The 21,299-nt window shown below is 45.4% G+C and overlaps 2 protein-coding genes across 2 annotated transcripts; one reads left to right on the forward strand and one right to left on the reverse strand.

Annotated features, from left to right (window-relative positions):
• Positions 1 to 7,003: 7,003 nt before the first annotated feature.
• Positions 7,004 to 9,032, reverse strand: LOC136489296 (formin-like protein 16). The gene is made up of 2 exons (XM_066485980.1): positions 8,688 to 9,032; positions 7,004 to 7,417 (listed from the first exon to the last, which is right to left on the reverse strand). The coding sequence occupies exons 1-2, from the start codon at positions 9,030 to 9,032 to the stop codon at positions 7,004 to 7,006; spliced, it is 759 nt and encodes a 252-aa protein (XP_066342077.1).
• A 6,733-nt stretch (positions 9,033 to 15,765) lies between these two features.
• LOC136489297 (disease resistance protein PIK6-NP-like) lies at positions 15,766 to 21,293 on the forward strand. Its single transcript, XM_066485981.1, has 2 exons — positions 15,766 to 16,636; positions 16,723 to 21,293. The coding sequence occupies exons 1-2, from the start codon at positions 15,791 to 15,793 to the stop codon at positions 20,305 to 20,307; spliced, it is 4,431 nt and encodes a 1,476-aa protein (XP_066342078.1). The 5' UTR covers positions 15,766 to 15,790; the 3' UTR covers positions 20,308 to 21,293.
• Positions 21,294 to 21,299: the final 6 nt, after the last annotated feature.

The raw sequence follows: 21,299 nt of genomic DNA on the forward strand, positions 1-21,299 counted from the left end.
ACACATCAACTAACCCGGCACGAAGGCCCACACATCAACAAATCCGGAACGAAGGCCATCTCTAGGTTTGACACTAAGCATGAGCATAGAAAGTAAAACATACTCACCGGAGTAGACTGTGGTGGTGGCTGTGGTGCAAGCAGGTGTAGTGGGATCTGCCAACCTTGTTGCTCCCCAAATTGTTGCACGAACCTGAGCAAACCTTCTTGCTGGGCCTCAACAGCTTGTAGCCTCAGACGCTCGGCCTCCTGCTCGGCCCGCTTAGCCGCCCACTCAGTTTCCTAGGCCTCTTGCTGGGCCCGAAGTTGCTGCAGCTCGGCCTGCAACATTTGACCCCAATGTTTCAATATTGTAGAGCTAAGGAACGTAAAAGTCAAAGAACGACAAATGAAACTGGAATACTTACCTAGAGTGTCGCCACCGTTGTCGGCCGTTGGCTTATGGGCATGCTAGAGCTCGTGCTGGCTGCTCGGAGGCGGTTCAGAGGAGGAGTAGAGCCCGTGTTGAGGACGCCATCGCCAAGCCAGAACCGCCCATGCTTCTTGCCTTCCCCCACCCGCATCACGATCTCAGGATCAAGGCGCTCCTCGGTCCTCGGATCGTAGGCTGGCCCATGGACTGACCTTGCCGCCTTCGTGTAAGAAGTGAGGCAGGTGTGGATGCTGGAGTTGGTGTATGCCTCTAGGCCCGCATCCGGGTTGTACTCGATGTTGGACCTTGCTGGGCCCATGTGGGCCAGAGCATACGCCGTGAGTTGGCCAATTGGCTAGCCACCGTGCGCCGCCGACTGCGAGAAAGACAACAACATGTGGTTAGAAATCATGCAGAATTGAGCGTGGCTAGATTAGACAAATGGTGCAGACTTACATATGTCTTTGCATACTTGCTGAGGCTGGCGCTGCCCTGATGGTGAGGGGCACCTGGCATCAGCGCTCGTTGGTCGCTTTTCTCCTGGTGCAACTTCTGCCAGTCCGTGTCCAGCCATTTGTCCACTATAGCAGCCTAGCAATCAGGGTGGGTGGCGCACCAGCTTGGAATCACCTTCAAGCCATCAGAAGATCAAATTAGGCATAGTTAATCTCAAAATAAATCAACAGGAGATGTTTTCTATTTGCCTGTAGGTACTGCTCCCTTGTCAGAATCTCTGTCTGTCTCCTTACCTGTGTTTTGTTGATTCTTCTCTTACGGTAGGTGGCGTTGTAGTCAACGTGCGCCTGGAGGCGGGCCTCGTAATACAAGTCCGAGACAAGCCTTTTACAGGAAGCGTAAGCCACCTGATACGCCCTTGCCTCCTGGCCCGGCTGGCATCTGAAAAAGTCCTGCATAAAGACACGAGGTATCAATTATTTTATTTGAAGAATATACAATGAATGCAATGAATTGAGGCTTACCCACAACTCCGAAATCACCCGATCCGCCAAGTTTCTGTGTGAAGCATCGGTGACAACGAGGGCGTAGTGGTCGAACGAGGGTACCTCTGGGTCCTCATTCTCTGACGTCCACACCAGGCCAGGGAAGTGTTCCCTGCACAGAAGTCCCAGGATCCCATTGACATTGCGAGCCGGGACCCCCTCCTCCACAAGCATCCAGTTCCTACACAAGTGATCCCATTGACATTAGCTCTTATTATGATTTTTCAACATATCAATTGAAGAACATATGAAGTTACTTACTTATCCCCCTCGGGTGCAATCAGTGGGCGGCGTTCGGGTGCAATCGGTCGCTTTGGGAGCTGGCTGGGACCTCACAAGTAGGGTTTCGAGGCTGAAGAGGAAGTCAAACCCCCTCCCCCCTCCTCGGACGTGTGCGGAACCCCCTCCTCAGATGCGTGCGGAACGGCGGCGTCGTACATCTGCGGACCTGCATCCTCGCCCACCGTGGGCAGAGGGACGTCATCGTCCCTAGAAGTGCACGAGGAGCCAAGGTCGTGGTAAGTCGACGGCTCCCGCCTAGGCCTACCCCTCGACCTCGTCTACCTCTCTGATGTCTCCACCTCCGTGTCCTCAGCCGGTGGCATGTCCCTCGGTCTCGAGTAAGTCGACTGACACCTCCTAGTGGGCCCCATCACCTGTAATTAAAAAGAATAAACCAGTATTAGTACAGATAAATGAGAAGTACTTAGCAAGGGATGCAAAATAAAGAAAATGTAATTATAAAATAACATAGTATTACATGTATTTCTAATATTCTTCATGATCAGGATTATCTGGATGATAGGTATCGTCATCACTATCAAGAGCCTCCAAATCGTCAATAGCCTCATCCTCATCGCTATCATTGTCAAGTACAAGTCTGTCAAGCATTTTCAAGTCTCTCGGATCATGCACCTCATCTGCAACGTCCTCATCAACAACCCATTCCTCGTCTACTTCCATTTCAATATCTCCGGTTAAGTCTATCTCAAGCATCCCTGGTAGCCCCTCGTCTTGTTGATAGAACTCCCCGTCACGCATGGGTGGGTTCAAGTTGTAATCATCATCGTTTGGGGGAGGACATTTACCATGTGGTGATACCTTGTGCACAATAAACCAACCCTAAAGACGTGGGTCGGTTTTGCAAGCATATGGACAATAATAAACTTGCCTGGCTTGTTGAGCCACAATATAGACATCATCTCCTGGATAGAAGGAATCATGTCTAGTTTCAACTATCCCAAATTTAGGGGACTTTTTTGATACTGCATGATCAAACCACTGGCATTTGAATATGACTGGCTTAGGTGCTTTTTCACCATGTAATTTGAGCTCATATATTTCTTCAACTGTGCCATAATAGTCCTCCTGCTCCTCGCCGGGCGTAACTACTCTGGGCGTAAATACTCCGGTATTGGTGGTCCTTGGATTGGGCCGACTCTTCTCGTAGCTTGTTATGTGAAAGCGATATCCATTCACGTCATAAGCATTAAATGACGAGACCTTATAGTCAAAGCCTCTGGCCACTTGTCGTAATTCGACACTTATAGACAAATCATTTTGGCACTGCAAGCTCAAGCAGGAGAGAAATGAAATTAGGCAACTAGGAACGCCAAAATTGAAACGACCTAAGTTGGTCAGAAGGTACCTTTCTTTGGAACCATGTAATGAAATCAGGCGAACCATGTTGAAGAAGGGTCTCTCGTTCATGGTCAGAAGGTGGCCTTGAAAGATGCCAGTATTGATAAAAAAATTCCCTGCACTGACAAGCAACAAGGTTGTTGGATGCAGAAAATTTATGGAGTATGTAACAAGTTTGTTGAGAACTTACCCCTGATACTTGTCGACTTCGTCAAGGTTAGTCAACATGTAGAGCATGATCTTGCGCCACTCTTCATTGGTCAGCCTCTTTTTGGCCGCTCCACTTGATCTCCCGCGTTGCCCTTTGAATAGGCTGAGGGTCGATTCATTTTTGTCCTCATTGTAATGAGGGGGTGGGTTATGCATGCTAGGAAGCTTCTCACTATAGTACAATGTTGTGAAGTTTGACACCTCCTCACGAATGAATGCCTCTGCTATGGAAGCCTCAATCGTGCCTTTGTTTCCACATTTCTGGCGAACAGTCTTTAGACATCTCTCGATTGGATAGCACCAACGGTTCTGCATGGGCCCCCCATTCGTACCTCGTTCAGGAGGTGCAAAATCAAATGCTGCATCGACAAGAAAAAGCTAGGTGGAAAGATCTTCTCCAACTTACAGAGCAACTCGGGTGCCGTTTTTTCCAACTCCTCAACCACTTTCAGAGATATCTCCTTGGCACAAAGCTGGTGGAAAAAAAAGCTCAGCTCTGCTAGCACCTTCCAGACATGCTCAGGGACGTAGCCTCGAACCATCAATGGAAGAAGCCGCTCAATCCATATGTGGAAGTCATGACTCTTCATCCCTAAGACTCGGCCAGTTTCTGGGTTCGCTCCCCTCCTTCGATTTGCTGCAAACCCATCAGGGAAACTTAACGTCTACATCCATTGTATCACTTCCATCATGTGCTTCTTTTCCAAGACGTAATCGGCCTTAGGCCTTTTCCATGGTTTGCCGTCTCTTGGAGGCAGCATCTGTAGCTTTGGTCTGTCGCATAGTGTTGTCATGTCTACTCTGGCCTTAGGGTTGTCCTTTGTCTTGTCAGAAATGTCCATGAGTGTTGCCCAAAGTGCTTCGGCGACATTCTTCTCAGTGTGCATTACATCTATGTTATGTGGAAGGAGAAGGTCATCAAAATAGGGAAGCCTCTCCAATCCCGACTTATGAGTCCACATATGTTCCACACCATAGCCCACAAAGCGATCTTTGTTTGGATTATCTTTGTTTGGATTAACTTTCTTTCTTTTACCCTTCTTTGGATTATCTTTCTACGCTGGGAGCATGAGAGCATCTATCTGAGCATGAACCTGGGCACTAGTCATCTTCTGAGGTGCAGGGTCGGTCACCGTGACACCTTTCGTGAAGTTCTTGGTGTCTCCTCTGAATGCATGGTCAAGAGGGAGGAACTGTCGATGCTTGTCGAACGACAAGAACTTCCCACCCTTCTTCAACCAAATGAACTGTAGAGCTACCTTGCATACCGGGCATGGAAACTTCCTATGGACACACCAGCCGGCGAATATCCCATACGCTAGGAAGTCATGCATGGAGTACTGGTACCAAACATACATTCTAAAGTTCTTCTTTGTAGCTCGGTCGTAAGTCCATACGCCTTCATTCCAAGCCTTGATCAATTCATCATAAATAGGCTGCATGTACACACCCATTTTGTTTCTTGGGTGTCCGGGAATTATCAACATCAAGAATATGTTTTGCCGTTGAAGTAGGGCCCCGGGGGGAGATTGAGGGGAATAGCAAACACGGGCCAACAAGTGTATGGGGCCAACATCATTCCATAAGGATTGAACCCATCTGTTGCCAGCGCAACACGTACATTACGGGCCTCTTCATCTTTGCCATGATGGTTGCCATTAAAGCTTTTCCATGCTTCACCATCTGCTGGATGTACCATCTTGTCAGGATTGTATCGAACGCCATTCTTGTGCCATGTCATCTGTTTCACGGACTCCTCGGACATGAATAGCCATTGGAGCCTCGGTATGATCGGAAGGTGTCTTAGGACTTTCATGGGGATATCCTCATTCTGCTCTTTCTTTCCATCACCTTTGTCTACCTCCACATACCTAGAGGATTTACACTTTGGACAGTACTTTGCATCCTTGTGTTCTTCCCTAAATAGGACGCACCCCTTCGGACAACAATGTATCTGCTCATACGGCATCTTCAGTGCCTGAAGGAGTCTCATTGACTCGTACAAGCTGCTTGGCAGATGATGACCCTCCGGAAGCAGCCCCCCGATAATTGCCATCATAGCATCGAAGCAGGCTCGAGTCATGTTGTGCTGGGACTTCAACCCCATTAGGTGGCCAATGGCATCCAGTTGAGAAACCGTTGTCTTCTCATGTAGGACCTTCTGTGCCGAATCCAACATGGCCAAGAATGCCTTAGCGCTTGGCTCTAGCTCCTCCTCCTCATCCTCCTGCTCGTCCTCCGTAGGCCTTTCAGCAAACGTCGCATCCTCATAGTCACCTAACCATCCTGGTACCCTGCCATCATCGTCAAATGCCTCCAAGCGTTGTCTCACGACCTCCTCTCTAGGACGATAGGCTTCACCATGGGACACCCACCGGGTATAGTTTGGCATAAATCCATACTTGCAAAGATGCTGCACCATGACTTCCCTTGTTTTTCTTTTCTTGTTTTCACATTGGCTACAGGGACAGAATGTGTCTCTCGCTCCCTTAGCTGCCTTAAATGCATGGTCCAAGAATTTCTCGGTCTTATCCATCCATTCATGGGTGATTTGAGCCTGACTTGGGCGTCCCATGTACATCCACTCACGATTATCCATCCTCTAGCATATACACATAACGGAGTAATATAACCATCAGTTGCATCTGCACGGCGTGCCTACTGTCTAATAGGTGATGATAGGTCCTAATCCCACCCGTGGATGCGTAGATGAGGTTAGTTTCCATGCTCTACTCCGATCCGAGACAGAATTTCGGCAGCACCTCCCCGTTGTTCTCCCGATACACGTCCTAGAAGGGAGAGTGTGTATCCGGAGAACAACAGTGAGGTGGTGCCAAAACTCTGTCTCGGATCCGAGCAGAACATGGAAACTAACCTATCTCGCATCCGTGGGCTGTCCAAAAAACATGGACAATCCGAAACAGATACGGTCATAGATATGCAGAGATCCGCATACCTCCAACCGTATCTGTTTCGGACGGGAGACGCCTAACTAGGCTACACCGATCTACGTACTACAACGGTAAGGAAGAGAGCTCAATTATACCTAGGGTGGCGGTGGAGACAGGCTAGCGACGCAGTGGCGAGTCGGTGCAGTGGCGAGTCGGCGCTGTGCAGGCAGGACCGCAACGCCAACAAAGACGATCAGGATCACCGAGGTGCTCCAGGTCCCCTCCGATAGGTCCTGCTCTGTAAAAGAAGAAAACATCACTAAAAGTTGAAAATTTCGGCTGAACCTCCCCTGCATGGGGAGGTTTCCAAAACCTGTAAGAAAAACCGTTCACACGATGGCCGACGTCCACATTTGGGGCACGATGGCCAACACAACCACAAACCCAGCACGAAGGCCATCAACGACATAAACGACGCGATGGCCGACAACCCTGCGGCTTTACCTTCTCCTCCGGTGAGGGCGAGGATGATGGCGTGGACGAACGGAGTGGACGACGTGGATGAACGGCGTGGACGACATGGACGAACGTTCGTCCCCTCCACCTCGGCTTCCTCCCCCTCTCCCCTTCTCCTCCTCCTTCTTCCTTTTTCTTCTCCTTCTTCCTCCTGCTTTTTCTTCCTTCTTCTTCTCCTTCTTCCTCCTCCTTTTTCTTCCTTCTTCTTCTTCCTTCTTCTTCCTTTTTCTTCCTCCTTCTTCTTCCTCCTTCCTCTTCTTGCTACCTTCTTCCTCCTTCCTCCTTCCTCCAGGGCCCTAGTGGGCTCACCGGGGGACACGGCCGGGCGTGCCGCTATGCGGTGCCGAGCAGCCGGGGCGGCCCGGAACCGGTGGCCGGAGGCCGATCGGGGTAGGGCGGGGCGGCGTCGGAGCGAGGCGCGGCCGGGGCGGGGCGAGGGCGGGCAGGGGGCGCCGGCGCCGGGCGCGGCCGGGGCGCCCTGGATCCGGTGGCCGGCGGCCGGCCGGGGTGGGGAGGGGCGGCGCCGTGGCGGGGCGCGGCCGGGCCGGCGGCGCGCCGGCGCGGGGTTCGCGGGGCGGGTCGGGGACGGGGCGGCGCGGGGCGGTCGGGGCCGGGGTGGAGCGGGGCGGGTGCGGCGGGCGTGGCGGCGGCAGCCGGCGGTAGGCGCAGGGTGAGCTGGCGGCGGCGAACGGTGGCGGGCGTGGGGGTGTGCGTGCGTGTGTTGTGTGGACTGAGTGAGTGTGTGGACTGAGTGATCACACGTGGAGATGTCTAGGTTTTAGGCATCTGACATCACAACTTGCTCAAAACCTTCTCAATTTTTAACCATAGACTCTACATGCAATAACACGACGCCCCGACAAGTTTCGTTATTTTCGGACTTCGTTCGGATTTTATATAATTTAAATACACTTTTCCCGCAGGTACCTCGTCATGTTACGTCAAAAAGATGCTCGAAATTTCATGTGAGTTCCTGGATACGGCCTCAACATACACCAAATATCATGAATATTATTTTTTGAACGACCAAATTCGATTATTCCATGCACCTGCAATTCAAATTTGAAATATTCCATAAAATTCAACGAAACAAAAAAACTAACAAAATATAGCAAAAAAAGTCAAAATTGTCCCAAATTTGAACATGGAGTTTTAAATAATGTGGGAAGGCCTCACAAAAAAATGGGTCAAAAAAAGCCAAAAAAAAATATTTTGCGAGTGCCGGCCCTGGCACTTGGCAAAGAGGTCCTTTGCCGAGTGCCAGGAAGTGGCACTCGGCAAAGAAGGGATCTTTACCGAGTGCAGGGCCTTGGCACTCGGCAAAGAATTTTTTTTTAAATTTGACAGTGTGGGCGGGCTCGGCCGTCAAGTGCCTTTTTTTTTGCCGAGTGTTGCACTCGGCAAAGAGGGCTTTTGCCGAGTGCCACCCTTTGCCGAGTGCCGGGCACTCTGTGGCACTCGGCAAAGCCACTCTTTGCCGAGTGCTAGACTTTGCCGAGTGCCACCCGGTCCGGCACTCGGCAAAGAGTGGCTTCGCCGAGTGCCCGATTTTTGGCACTCGGCAAATCTACGTTCTCCCGTAGTGATGTTAGGTAAATAATAAAATAATAATAACACAACATGTGTTTTGTGTTACAACCATTGGTTGGTTTTAAAAGTACAAGATGGTATTAGACCTAGGAATATATACTCACTCTTAACCAAGGGATTATTGGAGATTCATTGTGCATTGCACTGGTACATCTGAAAAAATAGAGATCTTTAGAAGGAAAATGATATGACAAAAAAAATCTTATCATGGTGACAACAAGAGGCCATCTGTGTACATCTAATGGTCTGATGATGATGGAGGCCATCTGTGTACATCTAATGGTCTGACGATGATGGATTCCTCAAACACTAACGCATTTACTATCCAGCAGTACTGTGTACATCTCTTCAATAAACATGAATATTACTGAAAAAGGGTTTGGCGAGGAGGGGGAAAGTAGGAGTTCCCTGTATCGCCCATGTTTACCTCATGAAGAAGCCGTGCCCTGCACTCGAATTTGCTCAACGGGATGCATCCTGCACTGGAACCATCAAATCGAATCAAGAAGGGGAAGGGAAAGTGAAGGGGAATGACAAGAAGATGATATGGAGGAGATGGAGGCGGGATCTGGAGGAGGAGCACCTGGATCTGCAACCGGCGTTCAAGGAGCACGCGCGGGAACGGCGGCGGTGGCGGCGGCGGTGCGCTAGCGGAAAGCATGGGAGGCCGCTTGGGGCGGGCGCCAGCGTGGAGGTGCCCGAGGTAGAGGCGGGCGAGCATCATACGGAGGTGACCCGAGTGGCCGAGTGTGAGCAGCGGCGTGTGAGCCATGGATAAGGTTTACGGAATTTTATTATTATTATTATTTGTTTTTTCGGTGGTGACTGGCGCAACATGGGCGCGAAAAGTTGCCACCGTGCAAAAAGTGAAATTTTAGATGCCTATATTCGGTTAATTTTTTTATCCTATAAATCATCTTCTGAGAATATGTGTGATACAAAAAAAACAAAACTCATAGAAAATCATAGATAATTATCATATGAGCTATTTTTTATGCCTTCTAGGTTAACCTATAGAAAAAAAAGATTATTTATGTGTGCTACACTAAAAGTAATAGGGTTATATCTATTTCTCTGTGAGTTTGTCGAATGTTAATTGATATTTCCCAATAAGTTTTCATGTAACTGACACAAGATGTTATCAGGCATACATGGAAATTTTGGTTTCCACTAGTGTTATGTTGTTGTCCAGTGGTATTATGACACAACAAAGATTGTAACAGTATGGAATTGCACAAATTTTGGGATGTTTTTGTGACATAAACTTGTCTTTGTCACAAATCTTACATGGTCCACCAAAAGAGTGATAAAATGATTGATTTAATGACATTCTGACTAAATGTCATTCCATAAACATCATAAGATGACATATTTCTTGTAGTGTGCACTTGCAATATGTGTGTGAAACACATGAAACATTGAAATAAAATACTTGCAACTTGCACATGAAACCACTTGCTGCAACATAAGACTGAAACAGCTGAAACATTTGGAACATACTGATGCAACATATGTGTGAGACATATGCAACATCCAGATAAAAACGATTGCAACATACGTCTGGAAACAGATGAAACATTTTGAACAAATGCTTGCAAAAAGCCTCTAACACTTGCAACATGTGCAACATCCTCGATCTACTTTTGCAACATCAAGATGTTGCAACATACATCTAAAATGTTAGAAACACTTGAAACATACATATGCAATATAGGAAAGGGGAAGGCCGGGGTCGATCGATTCCGGCCATCAGGGTGGGAGCCAGCAACGAGCCTCAACGCGTGACACCACCAGCATTGGCCGTGCTCGTGGCTGCCCTTGGCTCGGCCGAGGAAGACTTGAGACGCCATGGCACGTGCGCCCTAGCGGCCATGGCGAGGTCAGCAGCACGCACGACGATGGGGACGAACGGACGGCGAGGGAGCGAGCGGCGCAGGTGACTAGGACAGGGTGCGGCGAGACCGGCGATGGGGCGCGGGGTGGTGGCGGGAAGGGCACGGTGTGACCGCCGATGAGCGTGCGGTGGTGGAACGCAGCGTGGCAGGGTGGAGTGGGGTGGGTGGATGTGCGTCCACGCACTCAAGCGAGACGGACGGACGTATAAGAATGGTGGATATATTTTTTCTGAGAGAGCAGATGAGTGGATGAGGATGAGCCGCATCCAGACAGGACGGACGCCCGTGGCCCAGCGCTTCCAAACCAACCGAAGATAAATGTCAGTGCGGTGCAGGATGATTTTGGTCGGATTGCTATGGTTTTGATTAGTTTATTAGGTTGGGTTGGTTATCCGGTTTGAATGGTTAACACGGGTTAATAGCTCAAACAAAAGGAATTCTCTGGCTCTGTAACGTACAACTGTCCTTTTGTATACATGTAGTTTCTTTGGAATCGTGACAAGGGCACAAAAATACTACTCATTAGTAGTTAAAAAAGTAATAACGTTATAGCCGGCTAATAAAATATATGTTGCTGGCATTGTGCTAATAAAATATTTTTGGCTTCAAATAAAAATACAGTTCGTTATCGTTATGGCCGGCTCACAACATACTCACTGAAACTGACCGGACGTAGAACATAATATTGAGTATTGAGTATTGACATGCCATGACTACCAAATGTATCGGATTACTATATCTCAGATTGTTCAGCCATCTTACTGTAGTGCTGCTAGAAAAACATCTTTTAATATTATGCCTAAAATATACTTTCATACTCTAGATCAAAAAAATGATTTCTCCCTAAATAGTAAATCAACTAATCAAAACATGAAGGAACTCCAAAAACATCAGTAACTTTTGGACCAGCAGCACAATGATTTTTCCGAACTTCCATCAAAATGCTAGGCTTCCAACTCAGCTAAATCTGCCAAAAAAAAGATAAAATACATAAGTTTGTTCATAATAGAATTTCGAAACAAGTTTATGGGATATTCACAGACTAATATGCATATTCAGAGTGTACTACTATTGAGGAGATGGTGCCAATTAATAAAATAGTAAATACCATGAAGGCATGTTGGAGTTCAAAGTCTCCTTTTATCACAGATATAGCTAAAACTTAATATTTCAAGAAGTAAACTTTTGTTGTGCAACTACACTGGCATAAAAAATCATGATCTCACACAAACATAAAACATTCAATTAGGGGTGTGTCTATCATGGAGCAGCCTAAAACTGATGTCATTGCAAAATATCAAGATCAAGATGAGAGAATCAGAAGTTATTACACCACTACTCGAAACATATAAATTAAAATCTAAGTTCCACAAAGGGATCATCCAAGATCACCTAATTTTATATGGTTTTGATCACACCAATTTTATATGGTTTTGATCACCTAAATACTAATGAGAGGTTTGGCAATGAATAAAACCAAGATCAGATGTGAAGGAAAAGCGACATACCAATGTGATTTTCGCGATCAGTGTTCTCCTTAGAGAGAAACTCTTCTCTAATAATATCCTCATATGTTTGAACGTCTTTAGCGGCCTCTCTTGCACTTACTTTGATATGAGATGTATGTAGCCTGCTTTATGTTCAAATTAAGGCTTCATGCTAGTTGATAAGTTGCACCGCAGTGGGTCAATGATCCTCCCACCCATGCTAAAAGCCAACTCCGAAGGAACAGTACAAGCAGGCATGACAAACATATTTTTGAAGTCACTACTCTTATAGTCTAATCATTAGCAATTTCACAGTGACTACTAGTCAACTCTGTCAATTCAGGGTGCGTTTGGATGACTGAATCAGTTTCAATTTTACTAGAATTGCTGGAAAGGATGCCAAACGGTTTTCAGCGAATCAATTCTCCTTTCCTTTCACTACCCCAGATCTTGACATCACTGTCGGTTCAAAAACCCCCTAAAACTGCCAGATTTTGAACCGACAGTGGCATACCGGCAGTGATGGGGGGTTTGACATCACTGCCGGTTCTTATAAACCGATACTGATGTGAACCGACAATGATGTGGTTTCTAGAAAAGCCAAAAAATTCATTGAAAAAATAGGGATTTTTTTAATACCGGGAGAGGCCCCAGACAGCCACACGGTCGCGCGTCGCAAGTCACAAGTCACAAGTCATGCGATTTTTCGCGCACTTCGCGGCCACCGGCGCTCGAACCCCTGATCTCCTGCTTCGCGTCTTCGGCCCCTAAGCACTCCACCTGCAAGTTGTTTGTGTCCATATGAGGTTTTCGTCCTAGCCATTTTATGTTTATCTGATTTTGAAACGAGTATTTGGGACCCTAAACGAATTCAAATGAAAAAGTTGTCAACTATAAAGTTTTATGACTTTTCGAGATCTACAACTTTTATTTTGATAGTTTCTCCATCCGAAGTCGTTTACAAAATTTGAATTTCAAATTTGAGAAATTCAAACGTAGTTTTCCATGACAAGATTATTTCAAATCAAAAAATTATCAACTATAAAGTTTCATAACTTTTTGAGATCTACAACTTTCGTTTTTACTGTTTGTCCATCCGAGGTAATTTAAAAAATTCAAATTTTATTTTTTTTTAAATTCAAACGTAGTTTTCCTTGAGATGATTTCAAATAAAAAAGTTGTCAACTATAAAGTTTCATAACTTTTTGGGATCTACAACTTTCATTTTGGTAGTTTCTCCACCTGAGGTCGTTTATAAAATTTAAATTTCAAATTTTAGAAATTCAAAAGTAATTTTTGTTGAGAAGATGATTTCAAATCAAAAAGTTGACAACTACAGAGTTTCATAACTTTCCGAGATCTACAACATTTATTTTGGTCATTTGATCATTTATTCATCCGACATAGTGGTAGAAACATTATTCACAAATGTTACACATCCCTCTTATTGTTTATGAAACTAGAGATATGTAAATTTTGTGAACAATGTTACTACTATTTTATCGGATGAAGAAATGACCAAAATAAAAGTTGTAGATCTTGATAAGTTCTACAACTTCTATGTTCATAACTTTTTCAGCTGAAATCATTTAGTATTCCAAAATGACATTTGAAGTTGCCATTTTTTTAAATTCAAAATTCAAATAGATAAAACACAGTCACATGAAAAGATGGATAAAATAATAGCGGTAAGAACACAATAAAATTGATAATGCATGATTTTAGAAATTTTTAGGAAAAAAACATCAAATTTGAAGTTAGTACGAGGGAGACTGACTAGTTACAAGTTTTAGCCAGATGTTAAAAAGAGAAATCAGAGTTTTTCAACAATTTTAAAATTTAATTTCAAACAGTATTTTCAAGTAGTAAATGATCTCAAATGAAAAAGTTTTCAACTAAAAAGTTGCATAACTTTTCGAGATCTACAACTTTTGTTTTGGGCGTTTCTTCATCCGAGGCCGTTTGAAAAATTCAAATTTTAAATTTTAGAAATCAAACGTAATTTTCGTTAGATAGATTATTTCAAATGAAAATATTTGAACATCCAAATGATCTCAAATTAAAAAAGTTTGAACAAAAAGTTATAGATCTCGTCGAGTACTACAACTTTGATATAAAGTTCATCTTCATCGGACATCATATGAGAAACTTATGAAGTTTTCTTGCAGCACATCACTGTCGGTTCAAGCCACGAACTGACAGTGATAGTATCAGTGTCGGTTCTTGGCTAAAACCGATAGTGATGACCCAATATCACTGCCGGCTCTTGGCTAAAACCGACAGTGATATAAACCGACAGTGATATGAACCGACAGTGAATACCCGAATATCAATGTCGGTTGGTCCTATCACTGTCGGTTTTAGCCAAAAATCGGCAGTGATGGGCTATCACTGTCGGTTTTTTAAAATCCGGCAATGATGAGGCCGACAGTGATGTGCAATTCTGTAGTAATGTTTAGAAATTCTCCGAACAGAGAAAAGGTGGTTTCGCATATATTCCTCCCTGTAAATTTGGGAAAGGTACGACACTTATTATAGGGACGGAGGTACGAGGTTTTCCTTGCTATAAATCTGAATTCTAGGAAAGATGCACCAGAAGTACTGTATGAGGAGCCTCTAAATTTCGGAATTCTTAAGGATGTCAATTATATTTTTGGTCCTCTCTCTATTGTGCCACCACCATAGCCCATTCCATCCCGATCACTAGTGTGCACAGATAATTAGAAGAGCAGGTATCCAAATTAAATACCATATGTTTCTAATTATTGTGAGATTGGATTTTTTTTTTGTCACACATAGGGAGAATTGGAGACACTAATTAGTAATATTAAAATTTTGATTTTTCATGCATGCCCTTTTTATTACAAGGGCGGGCCAAGGGGTATTCAAGCGTTTTCATTGAATACCAATTATTTTTGCTAATTAATTGTATTCAAGGGTTGATAAATTATTATTCATGTTGAAAAATAGGGTTGAACCAATCAAGTCTTTTTACTTTGAAATTCTGAATACACATTCTTCAAATCTTGGGCCCGTCTGATGCAAGCCTTTAGCAGGGATGAAGGAAAAGATAAAGTTAAAGAGAGGGAATAAATCAAAGCCCCCTTCCGCTGTACCTTGTTATGCATCAAAATTACCGTAGCTCTATTTTGTCCGTGGAGTGGGGGGCAAAAGTTTGCTTGGCTTTCTGGATGGTAAAAAAATAGGGGAGAGGCATGACCACGACATTCGAGATTAGAAAAGAAAAGATAGGACTATAGGAGTCTGAGTCTGCACGTCCGCGATAATTTGATTGATAAAGATGACAATTGTGTGCACCCTCCCTGACGATCTGTTTGTTCCATAGGTTCAGCATTTCATACCCCCTTTGACCTGGAGAGGTACCAAGATGTGCTATTCAAACCTTATAGATGTTTAAAAAATTTCGATGGTGGTAAGCACCATTTTGTTTCGAACCATTGCATCTAGACCAATACATGGCTTAGATAATACTCCCTCCGTTCCATACTATAAGATGTTTTCAGCTGTCTCAAAAGCCATCCAAAGAGGACATATTATTTGGAGTGGTGGTGTAGCGCCTAACTGCCTATAGGGACATAATAAGGATGAAAAAATGCTCATCCAAGCTATAGTTACCTTTTATCTAAAGAGGAATGGCAGGTTTTACTCCCCTTACTTTATTCCATGCCTTGCTTCGTTTGTGGTTTGTCCAGTGCATGAAAATATGCGAAGAACAGGGAAGGAAAGCAAGCAAAGGATAAAGTCACTGGGCATACCTTGAAGAATCCTCAATGGGATAGAACGTCCATCTGGCATCTGGTTGCCTTGCCAAGAAGAAAAGAGCAGAGTAGAAACTAGCAAGCTAGGGCATTACCTCTGGCCATGCATTCCTTCAAGAAATAGATCTGCGTTCCATGCTAGCTAGCACTGGTACGGTGTGTTGAAGAGAAGCAGACACCTATAGCAAATCAACCACACACCAAAAATAATCCAATGGACGAGTAATCCATTGCACCATCAGGGAGGCTGTCCAAGGTCGTTTCTTGTCGGTCCAAGTACATCTAGCTAAGCTAAGGAGGGCTAGGTGTCTCTACTGTCCGGCGAGACCACGGCGGCGGTGGCAGCAGCCGCCGCCCTGTGCTGTAGCCATGGCGGAGCTGGCGGCTGGAGCCGTCGGCTCGTTGCTGGGCGTCCTCCGGGCTGAGGCTCAGCTGCTGAGACGCGTCGGCAATGACGTGGAGTTCATCAAGGAGGAGATGGAAAGCATGAACAGCTTCCTGGAGCACCTGGCCAGGACGGCGCCACCCAGCGGCTCGCACGACGAGCAGGTGCAGACGTGGATGAACCAGGTCCGGGAACTCGCCCACGACTGCAGCAACTGCATCGACCATTACCTACTACGCGGTGACCCGGCGATCCACCGCGCCAGGGGTGGTCTCAAAGGCCACTTTTGGTGGGCTTACTGGTTCGTGCAGGAGTTGATCGCCAAGAACATAGCGGCCACCCGGCTGCGTGAGCTCAAGGAGCGGGCCGCCGATGTCGGCAAGCGCCGGTTGAGGTACGGCGTGGAGATCCCTGGGAAGCCGGCTACCCCAGGTGGTGCCACGTCGTCATCGACACTGATGCCATCATCCTCGTCCTCGTCTCAAGCCATTGCCGCACTTCCGGCGGCTGCAGAAGACAATGATGAGGATGAAGGCATTCAGCATCAGGCAGGAGCGATGGCGGAGCATTACTCTTACTACCGTCGACTAGTTCTGGAACCTCCCACTCTGGATAACTACTTCATAGAGAAGATATGCAACTGGGTGGCGACACTCGAGACCAACAGGGTGGAATCAATGCCATCCATCGCCATTGTAGCACCAGGAGATACTAAAGACAACATCATTATAAGTGAAGGTTTGGAGAAAGCGTGCTCACAATTCCATTGCACAGTCTGGATCAACCTCTCGTCAGTACACTACGCATCAGATAAGCTAGGACCCAACAAGGTTCTTTTCTTCATCCTGCGTGTGTGCAGACTCCAGAAGCAACACAATATGTGGAAGGAAAAGGAGGATGGTGTTAATAAATTCAGGGTTTGGCAAGCAGGAAGGGCGGAAAAAAAAAGATCAGGCAGCAATTTCAAGCCAATGTTTATGGAAAAATTAAAGCACTCGAAAACACAATGGATAATCCAGAATGCACACCAAGACAAACTGACAAACCCTTAGGTGTACTTTATCTGACACTGCTAGTGCTACGCGAGGAAAGGAGTGAGCAGAAAATCGAGGAAGTACTAAAATGGGATGAGCAACAGATGATCAAGAATACAGCCATGAAGCTGGCAGAGTATATGCAAACTGAAGGTGGCGTGAACCTGGACAACACCCAATACAAACGCATTCTGCAGGAGGTGTTCCTGACCAATGCTAGTAATCGTGCTCCTGCTCCTGCTCCTGCTCCTACTACATTGTGTGACCATCAGACAAAAGAAATCAGGGATCAGATCAAGGAAATCATCAACCTGGTTAAACAAGAGATCCTAGCAGGCACACAACCTACCGAGTCCCATGGCCCAGGAGAACAAAAACCAGGTGATGGTCAAATTGCTAGCGCCATCCAATATACCAAGAAGAAGATTCCAGAAATGAAGCAGAAGATTGAGCAGCAGATGATGATCAAAGGGTTAGTGGGTCAAATCAACGAACATTTAGATGATCAAGATAAACTGCTTATTATTCTGCAGGATGAAAATAGAAGACATGGACCCATGTGGGAGGATATCATGAATGCTTTGAATCTCTTGAACCATGAGAATGGCAGTGCAGTGATAGTGACTACGACGGACAGCCAGAAGGCCAAAGAGTTTTGCTACCCGCCCACAGAGCCAATTACATATTCTCTTGTTGGATTATACCATGATATTGTGCTCAACCTCACACGGCATAGGGTGAACAAGGAAGGTGACAACAGCACCCAGATTTTGCGCGACATCTTGGACAAGTGCCATCCACATGAATTCTGCATGAAGATGTTCACTGGTGCTTTGTACACCAATCCCAATAGGAGCAACAAAGAACTAGTGAGGCTATCTGAGGACCTGCAGATGCAGGATCCTGCAGGTCCAGGAAGCACATTGGCCATTAATGCAAAGAAGATATTCAAGTTCTCCTACAGAGATCTCTCTACAGAGCACAGGACCTGCTTGCTGTACCTAGCTATCTTCCCTCAAGGTGACAACATCAGGCGGTCAACCTTAATAGGACGATGGCTTACAGAACAGCTAATAAGAAAGGAAGACTGGTCCATTGCAGTTCGCCATGCTGAGCAATGTTTCGATGCTCTCATCGACCGGTGTCTTGTTTGTCCTGGGGATATTAGTGCTAAAGGAGAGTTCAAGAGCTGCATGGTTGGTGATCTTGTCCATGGATTTATCACCAAAATGGCTAAAAAGCAACACATTTTGGATCCACGCCTGTCACATCTCTTGGCTAGGCACTTCTCCATCTCCAGTGGTCTCCGACTCCGCGCCTCTGATAACATAGACAAGTTTGTCAGGGAGCTTCATAATTATTCACCTCAGCTATCACTACTCAAGTTGCTAGATCTGCAAGGTTGTAAATGTTTTGACAAAAAAAGCAACAACCTCAAGGCCATCTGCAACAACATTCCATTTCTCAAGTATCTAAGCCTAAGACAAACAAATATCACCCATCTACCAAGAGAAATCAACAACCTCCATGACCTTGAAATTTTGGACATCCGGCAAACCAGTGTGCCTGTAAAGGAAACAAGGCATGTCCTGCTCCTGAAGCTAAGGCGCCTGTTGGCTGGTCACACTGATTCAAGTGCAAGCGGTAACAGCACTGGCATAACCAATAGGAAACAGAAGTCAGATTACTCCTATGTCAGTATCCCATACAAGACTGAGAAAATGGAAAACCTGGAGGTGTTGTCTAATGTCAAGGCTTTGTCGTCACATGGAGATGAGTTGAAGGACATTAATAAGTTATGGCAGCTGAGGAAGCTCGGTGTAGTTATCGATGATAATGACAAACACCTCATGAATTTGCTTCAAACTATTGGTGACTTAAAAGAGTGCCTTCAGTCCATTTCGATCACAATACCAGAAACCAGGAGCAAGGACCCCTCCACTCATGAAGATTTACTACCACTAAATATTTACACCCACTTGGTACAACCACCCAAGGTTCTAGGGAGTGTAAGCATCAATGGACACACAAAGAGGGTGAAGATTCTATCATTATTGGGTAAAGGTAGCAGTGAACTTGCCAAGGTAACTCTCAGTGGCACCAAGTTGGAGCAGAGAAACCTTAAGGTCCTTGACTCTCTTCCCAAGTTACGCTGCATCAGGCTCCGACATTCTGCATACATTCATCCTTGGCTCATCTTCAACGAGCAAGAATTTGAACATCTGAAATATTTACTTATCGATGGAGACAATATGACTGACATCAACTTTGCAGAGGGAGCAGCTGTTGCCCTCGAGAAGATCGTCTTGTCCTCTACCAACATAAAGTCTCTTAGTGGTGTCGGTCACCTTCCAATGTTGAAGGAGCTCGAGTTGAAGGGCAATGAATTTTTTGATTCCTTCTCCGGAGAAGCACCACCTCAGGAAAGCACTGAACCTGTAAAGGCTACTGAAGATAGAACAGCTCCTCAGAAAAACACTCAACTTGCTTCACTTCCAGAAGATGGAGCAGTTCCTCAGAAAAAGAATCAACTTGTTTCACCTCCTGATGATGGAGCAGTTTCTCAGAAAACTACTGAATCTGTTCAGCCTACTGAAGATGGAGCAACTCCTCAGATAAACACTGAACTTGGTTCGCCTTCTGAAGTTGAAGCAGCTCCTCAGAAAAGCACTGGACAAGCTTCACAAGCTGAAGATGGAGTATCTCCACAGAAAATTACTGAGAGAAATATCACCTTCAAGAAGGAAGAATTCCAGCATCTTAGATATTTCCATTTTGAGGACACCAGAAAGATCAACATCATATTTGAAAATGGGGCCGCTCCTGAGCTTGAGAAGATCATCTTGTACATGGCCAGCACAGAGTCCAAACTTACTGTGCCTGGTAGCCTTCCAAAACTGAGAGAGGTCGAAGTGAAAGGTGACAAGTCAATCTTCCTTTCGCTATTCAACAATGCCAATAAAATTAACAAGGTGACTCTCTTTGATACCTTACTCAAAAAAGGTGATGATCTATATAAACTCCTTTCGAAGAACCCAAGCATGTCCTGCCTAGTGCTCCTTGACAATTCTTGTGATGAAAGCCAGCTTAGCTTCGACAAAGATGACTTCTGTAACCTAAACCTTCTTATTATCAAGTGCTATAAGATAAGAAGCATCAACTTCAACAGTGGATCTTGTACTAACCTCGAGAAGATCATCTGGTTCTACAATGAGTGTGATCCTAAAAATGAAATCCAAATCTCTGGCGTGGACAACATTGGGAAATTGAAGGAGCTTGAGCTTAATGGTAACTCTTTCCCTCGACAGTTAAGAAATGACATCAAAGCACACAAAAACAAGCCTGTTCTCAGACATGATAAACCACAGCAGGAGGAGGACAAAGCACATGAAAATAAACAGGGTGATGCGTCATGCTTTCCACATTTCACCACCAGCTATTTTTCCAAGAAGAAGAATCAGCACTAGCTGATCGAGGATGCGAAGGTTTCCATTCTGCTTCCATCATCGTTGGCTTTGTGTGTGCTTGTCTCTGTTATGTGTGAGTGTTTCTGTTTGCTATTCTCATGTCAGTGGTGTGACTCCAATAAATGCACATCAGTGCATCAGCTGCACGTGCCATCTGAGTGCACGTCTGTGTGCATGTGTGATTGAGGTGTGGAGCAAGATGCAGCTTCTATGCTGTGACTGTGCTCATGTGTATCGATTTGGATTTCCATGATTGTTGTGTACTTGTGTGTGGCCTTCCTCTACGGAGGCAGAGGCACGCGTGCTGATGCTTGCCTGCCTCGAGTGGTTGCCTCTGTACTGTGTGTGTGAGCATACGGGCCTTTGTTGCCCATGCATGCTCATGGATTTCATTGTGTGTACTGTGTGGCCTCCCTCGGGACCATGTGGTGTGGCTGGCTCCATCCATATAATAAGTGTGATATTTGGCTTGTTAATTGAATTCCTTTTGTGCGCTGCATGTTTATCATCATCTCACCGAATGGCCCAAGTGACAGGGCCTGATGTTTCATACATCTCTGGCATGCATCGATGGTGTGTGGCAGCGGCGGACCGAGAAATGAAGCAAGAGGGGGCTAAATAATAGTGGGCTAGAACTCATACAAGTGGTGCAGTAATAGATATAACAAAGAATAGAAATGATAATATCAATTCAAAATGCTCAAGCAATACGTAAAAAATTTCACACCATCTTGATTGTCGTCTTTAATTCTATGAAAAAACAAGATAACATTATGAATTGAAATAAACAAATATAATGCGTGTCATTCATTTCTTGGGCCATAGCGGGGCAAATTTAACATACAGTTTTTAAGACTTGAGAACACTTTAGAATTTTTTTCATCTTCAACAGATACATATTAAGCTCAAGCCATGGTCTTTTTTCTCAACTTGGCTCTCTTTAGTTTCAGCACTACTCTTCGATGCGTCATTCTTACAAAAATACCTTTCCA

The sequence above is a fragment of the Miscanthus floridulus genome, chromosome 10, assembly GCF_019320115.1.
Source record: "Miscanthus floridulus cultivar M001 chromosome 10, ASM1932011v1, whole genome shotgun sequence".
NCBI lineage: Eukaryota > Viridiplantae > Streptophyta > Magnoliopsida > Poales > Poaceae > Miscanthus > Miscanthus floridulus.

What these genes read in the sequence shown, in the direction of transcription:
- LOC136489296 (XM_066485980.1), bottom strand. Translation starts at nt 9,032, where the DNA reads ATGGCTCACACGCCGCTGCTCACACTCGGCCACTCGGGTCACCTCCGT. An exon ending in GGGCACGGCTTCTTCATGAG is followed by an intron (nt 7,418 to 8,687) that starts GTAAACATGGGC and finishes GTGATCACTCAG; the next exon opens with TCCACACACTCACTCAGTCC.
- LOC136489297 (XM_066485981.1), top strand. Translation starts at nt 15,791, where the DNA reads ATGGCGGAGCTGGCGGCTGGAGCCGTCGGCTCGTTGCTGGGCGTCCTC. An exon ending in ATAAGCTAGGACCCAACAAG is followed by an intron (nt 16,637 to 16,722) that starts GTTCTTTTCTTC and finishes TAATAAATTCAG; the next exon opens with GGTTTGGCAAGCAGGAAGGG.